The sequence below is a fragment of the Dermacentor andersoni genome, chromosome 11, assembly GCF_023375885.2.
Source record: "Dermacentor andersoni chromosome 11, qqDerAnde1_hic_scaffold, whole genome shotgun sequence".
Classification (NCBI taxonomy): domain Eukaryota; kingdom Metazoa; phylum Arthropoda; class Arachnida; order Ixodida; family Ixodidae; genus Dermacentor; species Dermacentor andersoni.
The window spans coordinates 63,317,884-63,325,377 of NC_092824.1; the positions used below are offsets into that span (position 1 = coordinate 63,317,884).

The window sequence follows — 7,494 nt, forward strand, 5'->3', positions numbered from 1 at the left end:
CCTTCGACAATCCTAATGCTAGCGCATTCAAGAAGAAAACGTAGCAACTGCTAGTGCTTCTGACTACGCCCGGCTTTTTGCGTCGGAGCGCATGTTGGTTAGCGGCTTTGCATCGATCGCCGTCTAAGTTGCCCGTGCAATTTGCTGTCAGTGACCGTTCTAGGTTAAAAACCGAGTCCCGAAAGATAGAAAGCGTTCGGCGTAGTTTCTGTCGGTCTTTGTTTTTTTCCGGAAAGCGAAAACGCTGAACAATGCGAAACACCGGCAACACCAACAAGCCGTTCACGTCACGTTGCAGGCGTTCCAAACGCGCCGAAGACGCTCGGAAGACAAGAACAAGCGAACGGAGCCGTCGCAGCATCGCAGTGGGCGCCGCAAGAGCGTAGCGGCGTCCAAGACAGCCCCGGCTGCGCCTCCACCGGACCCCGCGGCCATCATGGACCAAAGCAAGGTGTCCGCGAACCGTACGGTCACCGCTGCTGCAGAGAAGGTGAGTGGCCTTTTTTTTTGTTAGATTCGCTCCCTTCGCGTTTCATGCGCTGACCGACTGGATGCACAGAACTGTGTCGATTTTGCATTCTCTATAAGCGCCAAACGACAAAAGAAAGTTTCAGCTTGAGCGTGTACGGTATTAGCATTTTGCGAAACACAGGATTACCCGGCACGTGGCCATGTAGTAGGAACGATTTTAGCGCCGTCTTGCGGGTAACCTTTTACTCAAGCGGAGAAAACAGCTAATATTGTGGTAACCAATGAAACAAACACATCCGTATAGCTGCCGGCGTAGAGTATCGGCTACGATATAACCGTTGACTTACGGATTCTTAAATTTCTCTTTCGATAAGAACGCCCGTGTAACAACAACAACAACAACAACAACAACAACAACAACAACAACAACAACAACAACAACAACAACAACAACAACAACAAAGTCGCAGTTTCACCCGTAAGGCGAATCATGGATTGCGACAGCAAATTAGTGGACATCTAGCTGTACGAAGCGATGATCTTAGTTTTATCGGCCGTACAAACTTGAAACACATGCACACTAAATAAATTAACAAGCATGGTGCCACGCGCGCACTAGCACACACGAACCCATCTCACTCGATGACCGCGGAAACTCGCTGTCAAAACGCTGCGGTGAGGAAGCGCGGCAGCAGCGGCGAGCGAATTGACCTTCGTACTGCGTGTCGCATCAACGCGAACTAATCCGCGAAAACGCAGCGCACGGCCGGGCTCAAGTTTCCGACGCAGTAACGCGGTAATCGCAAGTTTCCGACGCAGTAACGCGGTAATCGCAAACGGTATCACAATTATATTAGATACTGCTAGTTCGTGTGTAGAGGACCTTTACGAAACCCTCGTAAGTACTTTTAATATTTCTCGTAAGGCTCAGCACGACAGAGTTCTCCAGCTTACGTGCTCTAATGGACGCAGCCCATAAAACTGCGATAGCTCCAGTGTTTCTTTAGTGCGTGCACATGTGCGTGCGGGATGGCGGGCGTTCGCATGCAGACTTACTGATTTGTAAACTGAGCGCTCCATATTGTTTGTAAGCTTACCATTTTTCGGTAATTTTAGCAAAAACTTATAAGTAAAAAAATATTCTTGCAGTCGCCAGATTTCCGCATTGTCCTCAAAATGCAACAAGAATTCATTCGCATAGGTTTGGCCGTTGTCTAATGAGAAAATTTCAGCGTTCGACGTTTAGGAAAGAGACCCCCAAGTTAAAGCGCCCTCTTATGAGTCGGTACCGAAAGTTTCCGACTAAACACCCACCGCGGCATTTCTCGAGCGACGTCAGATGCCCATAACGTGCCTACATTCCAGGATGTCGGGTCGCCGACCCATCCCAGCATGCTCTCCGGCAGAGTTTCCAGTCCACCCTCCCGTCACGAATCCCGCCTGCGCACCTTGACCATCGCCGCGGTCGCCTTGGCGATCATATTCGCCACCGCCAGCCTGGTGACGCTGGCTCTTTGGCCGCGAAGCACCAAGAGCTCGCCGACGTCCTGTGACACCCCGGGTTGCCAGGCGTTCGCCAACGCCTACGCGAAGAGCATCCGACGCGACGTACCTCCCTGCACAGACTTCGCCGAGTTCGTTTGCGGAGGTCTCGCCGGCGAGAACGTCTCCGTCCGGCAGGAGGCTTACGAGGCGTTCCGCAATGACCTGGTGCTCCCCGCGCACAACGCGTCCCTCCTGTCGTACGATTCGCAGAACACCCTCCAGAAGGCGTGGGTCTTCTACAAGAACTGCGAAGACGTGGTCGCGGCGGATGTCGACAACACCAAAGCCCTGCTCGACATGATGAAGGAAGCGCGGCTTGACTGGCCGGCGAGGAACGCTCGCCCGGATGCCGTGTACAGCATTCTGTACTTGCAGGTAACCTGCGCTTTTATCCGGCGATGCGCAGGTAAGACAAGAGAGGATCAGGCAGCAGTGCTTATTTGCCTGACATGGCAGCACAAGTAATGCCTTGCCGATTCAAGCTTCTATGATCATGTATGCGCCGCTAAACATCGGTGTTTAACGAACACTCGTTGAAGCAACGTTTGGGAAGAGGTGGGTACAGGATACCCACAAGTAACTTACAAGAAAAAGCACAGGTAGGGTACATAAAGCTTAACAAGCTCACGCAGGCTTGGCGTCTGTTTTTTCTCCCACACGGTTAAATGTGTGGTGATAGACGTGATGATGAGGATGATCACTTATTGACATACCCTTTGAAATGGGGCGGTCACAACCTTCTTGAGTTAGTCGGGCATGCTATACAGCTTTTGATTCTAACATTTTTGCACATATCTGCGTAATCTCCCTAAGGTGGATATCTGAATAAAGTTAGAATTGTGTGGGGAATATACTTAGGTGCTTTGTACACGTTTATATCAAGAATATATACGTGTTCGCTCTTAGGTTAAGTTAGGTAAATGATCATTGATGTCGGTTAATAAAAGACGGACTCACCCGAGCTTACGCTCACAACCTGCCACGTAAACGGCCATCTTTGGAAGAGCAAAAATCAAGCAACTTACTTTACGCGAACGTGCTGAATGTACGCTAACAATATAACATCGATCGTTTCAACAGGGCAAACTGGCCTGGCCGGCGCCGCTCGAGTACACGATTGAGAACGTCGGCATCGGCGATCTCCACGTCAGCTTCTCACCTTCGACGGACGTGGAGAAATATGCGGGCGACCGAAGGCGGAGGCTGGAGCGGAGGGCGGACTACGCCGCCTTCTTCAACGACCTGGTGAAGGTCTTCCGCAAAGGAAAGAAGGGTGTCGCCGTCGTCGACGACTTCGAGGGGACGATGCTGTTGGAAGAGGAGCACATCGAGGCCATCTTCGGCTCGGCCGGCGCTGGCTCGGGCGTGGCGGAAGCCGTGATGTCGGACTCCGGCGACGGCTGGGCAGAGCGCTGGCGCCTCTCGCTCGCGGAGGTGTTTTCCGAGCGAGCCCTTTCGGGCAGCACGAGAGTCGCCTTCTTGGCCACCGACCGAGGGTGGTTCGAGCGCTTACTCAAGCACGTCGCGTCCAACGAGTCGAACGCGGTGTTCCTGCTCGGATGGCGCGCCGCCCAGGAGGCGTCCCAGTACGGCAACCGCGCGATGGCCCTCGGCTACTACCGTACCGAGGAGCGGCCCCTGAAGAGCTACGTGGTGCACTGCTTCGACCTCTTCTCGGATCTCATGGGCCTGGCGTCAATCAAGGACTACGTGGCCACGCACTTCACCAAGGTGCTTCTTCCCCATGGACGCGTTCTTTTTTTTTTTTGCTTGCACGTCACGTGATACGGATGAGAATAAGAAGCCACGAAGGGTCTAGTTGTTGTCAGTCACACTCGTACGAATAAGTGGACAATGAAACCAGTGAAAAGGCCAGGGAAATTATTTATTTAAAGACACTAGGTGCGGTATGTAAAACCAAATAGAACGGGACGAAAAGATAACTTGTCGCAAGTGGGAGCCTGCGGCAATTAATTTCCGGGCGATTTGCCACGTTATATAGCCACTTTATTGGCGGGTTTCCTTCATGCTTGAAAAAAGAAAAGACTTTTGTGCAGCACGTATTGAACAACAGAAAGTTGTAGCTGGAGTTTTTGGTGTTGCTCTACAATGTTCTGATTGACGCTTTTCATACTTTTCATTAAGTCAATATATTTGAGAGGCTGATTAATTAAGACTATTTATCTAATTAGGCGGAACGAAAAAAAATTTGCATCTCGAAGCGACGGAAAATAACATTACCTTGATTGTGTGCAGCTACTTTCCCGCTCTGCAAGTCCCCCCCCCCCCCCCCGCCCCCGCCCGCCCCCCCCCGCCCCCCCCTTTGCCTTTACTACGGATAATGCCTTATGTGTGGTTTTCGACATACGAATGGCACTGGGTCACTGTACGCTCTGCGGTAAAAAATATTCTCCTTGAATTCGAGCGCGCACCCCCTGGGTGCGCATCTCTGTTGCTGCAGGCCATGCGCGACGACGTGACCCACATCGCTCAGATGGTCCGGCGCACCTTCTTCGAGAAGCTCACCGAAAGCGTCTACGACTGGCAAGACCTGTCGGTGCTCTACAGCCTGCTGGAAAGCTCGCAGTCACCGTCACTGAACGCTCAGTTCCACCAACTGCCAACCCTGGGCGCGAGCTTCCCCGAAAACCTGCGCCAGGTCAAGGTACTCCTGCAGGACAAGCCGGACGTCGCCGTGGCCCTGTACGCGCACCACCTGTCCTCGGAGCTCTACAGCAGGAGTGCCTACTACTTCCGCGAGCACAAGGACCGCTCGGTGGCCTACGCGATGCTGCCGCTGGTGCTCAACTTTCCCTACTACGTACCGGACACCCCGCTGGCAGTCAGGTCTGTGCACCTTGCGATACTTGGCTGCCGGCACAACTGGAACGATAACTGTAGTCCGGGATCTGCCCAGCACGATCTCTACAAGTTACTTTGTAAACAAGGCGTCGTTTTATGTATGCAAGCACAAAAGGAACTGGAACGCCTATGCAGTTGTCCGCAAAGTTCAGGAATTAATATCTCGAAACTGGTGTCATCCTGAGAATTCGTTCCAAGTGGATCCACCTTGCGAACTCCACGGCTAGAGTTTGCATATTGCAATGTGGGACACAAGGTAGCTAGTTAAATCCTTAATTAGCAAATTTTTGTTAAATAGTCGATTGTGCATTTCAAATTCTTGTGCAAGTAGTGTCCGCCGCCGCGAGTATATGCCAATGAATGCCTTGTATGTGGCCAATGAATTTTTTTTTCATTGCTTCGTGAAATGCTCCTTTTCATAAGCAGGGTCACGTGAGATGTTTGAGACCCTCAAACGGTCTTATGGGGTGCAGGTACGGTTCCCTGGGCACGTCTTTGGGGTCACTCACAGCCGAGATCTTCTTCGCCGAGGCCCAGAAGACGGCCACTCCACCGACGATCCTCGCTTTCCTCGAGTGCGCCGCCCAGAACGGCGGGAAGGAGCTCGCGGTTCCAATGGCCGGCATCCACATGGCGTACAGGGTGTTTCTGGAGGAAATGCGAGAGGCGTCCGGCACCGAGAAGCAGCTGCCGCTGGCCGGCCTGGAGGACCTGAGCCCGGGACAGTTGTTCTTCTTTGCCACCATGTACCACCACTGCGGCTCGGCCGAATCGATCAAGGGCAACAAGATGCTCCGACTGCTCAGCGGCTTCAGCGAGGCTTACGCCTGCGCCAAGGAGAGTCCGATGCGAGCAGCGGTGTTCTGCAACCAGCTGGACTGACGGGACGACGGCTGCGCTTTGGGACCACGGCAGAATGTGCTCGGAAGTTTTTCCCCAGTGTTCTATTTAGTTTCCCTTCACGGTTCCGTGACGTCTTCGGAAGACTTGCGGCCGTGCTAATTTGTGCTTTAGCCTGCGTTTCCAAAGAATTGTGTCTTGGTACTTAATAACTTTTACGACAACCAACGTTATCGAACTTGTATGAAGGCGTCTCAATTCCTTGTTTAGATAGTGTTGCTCATTTTTTGGCACTTTCGCTAACTCCAGGGGTGTCGAAGCGATTTGCCAGAGTTACTGTACTCTCGGTCGACGTGAGCCTCCGTTATGCTTGTGCCAAGTTGCAGACTGCCACCGCGTTCGAGATTTGCGAGGCATACATGTAAAACATAATGCGCGTCAGGATCTGTGCAGATATACTGCACAGGTGCCACTTTTGATAAGGAGCTCGGGTGTGTCGCAGATACCATTACTAGCTCATCTTCCTTCAAATGAAGACAGGGTGATTTGAAAGAGCACCAGAAGGCCTTTCTCTTTATTTTTTTTTGTGGTGACTTGGCCTCCTATGCTGAAGGTTACCAGACTGTCACCTTTGTGTGTTACGCGTGTATGTCGTGATGCTTCTGTTTTGTGAGTCTAGTGGTGTCTGTCACTGGGACCTAAACCTACGCGTGCTTCCTTTGCAAATTTCAAAACAGTAGAGACATTTTTCACTACCCATGGTGAACCGACGCGGACGTAGCGGATGCCTTTGCTTTGTTCCTTCGCAGATGCTCCCTCTCATCCGAGAGCGTAGAGCTGTCAGGTCCTTAAGCAAAGCATGAATTTCGCTAATGCAATATAGTGTGCTTCGAGTTCGCCGGAATGCGTATTTCTTGCTCGGGGTCATAACTACGGGTGATGGCGGTGGCGATGCTCAGGCAAGTTGCCACGTCACGTAGTGCAAGAATGCGCGGCATACGTGTAGATCGTGCGTGCCGATTGTGCTGTAGCACACGGACACCCATTGCAGGCTTCCCTGTATGCGCGACCCTCTGACCGAACCATGCTCTGTGATAATTGTACAGCCCACCGAGACACAAAGTGCATTAACTCTGCGTTTCTGCCCTGCAGCTGGCCTCCTTAAAGCCGTCTGCAGCGACAGCAAGGATTCTCCTTGAACGAGCAAAGAGAGAGAGAGAGAGAGAGAGAGAGAGAACAACTTTAGTGAAAATGCCTGCAGAGTCGGTTAGGCTCCCTCCACGCAGGGAGGACAAGCTTTTACCGCGACGCGGCCACTACGTCAATCTCGTGCATTGTGCTCCTCGAGGTCTTGGTTCCTCGCTACTTCCGCGCATCCGAGAGGGCCGCCGCCCCCTTCCTCGGGGTGCTGCCCCCTTTCTCCTCGGTTTCGCGAGGTCGCTGCCTCTCTAGAGCTACCGAGACCTGCTGGACGGCCTTGAGTTGTGTATCTTGGTCATATATCTTCGTTGCAGCCTCTAGCTGCGGCGGGATCGTCGTTTTCTCGCTGGCTTCTTGTGGATTTATACGAAAGTCCCAAAGGATGTGAGCCGCGGTGGCTCTCTCCTTAGCGCACAGTCTACACACGTCACTCGCGTACACGCTCGGACACACGTGTTTAGCTAGCACCGGGGTGAGCAGGGACCCCGTCTGTAATTGCCGGTATAACACTGCCTCCTTCCGGGTAAGCCCCGGGTGAGGTGGCGGCATAGTCTGTTAAGTCTGTACCACTTCACG

At 52.5% G+C, this 7,494-nt stretch overlaps 1 protein-coding gene across 1 annotated transcript; it reads left to right on the forward strand.

The window, feature by feature from the left end:
• The first annotated feature begins 1,842 nt into the window (after positions 1-1,842).
• On the forward strand, positions 1,843-6,926 carry LOC129381696 (uncharacterized). The gene is made up of 4 exons (XM_055064751.2): positions 1,843-2,391; positions 3,097-3,747; positions 4,478-4,863; positions 5,352-6,926. The coding sequence occupies exons 1-4, from the start codon at positions 1,864-1,866 to the stop codon at positions 5,758-5,760; spliced, it is 1,974 nt and encodes a 657-aa protein (XP_054920726.2). The 5' UTR covers positions 1,843-1,863; the 3' UTR covers positions 5,761-6,926.
• Positions 6,927-7,494: the final 568 nt, after the last annotated feature.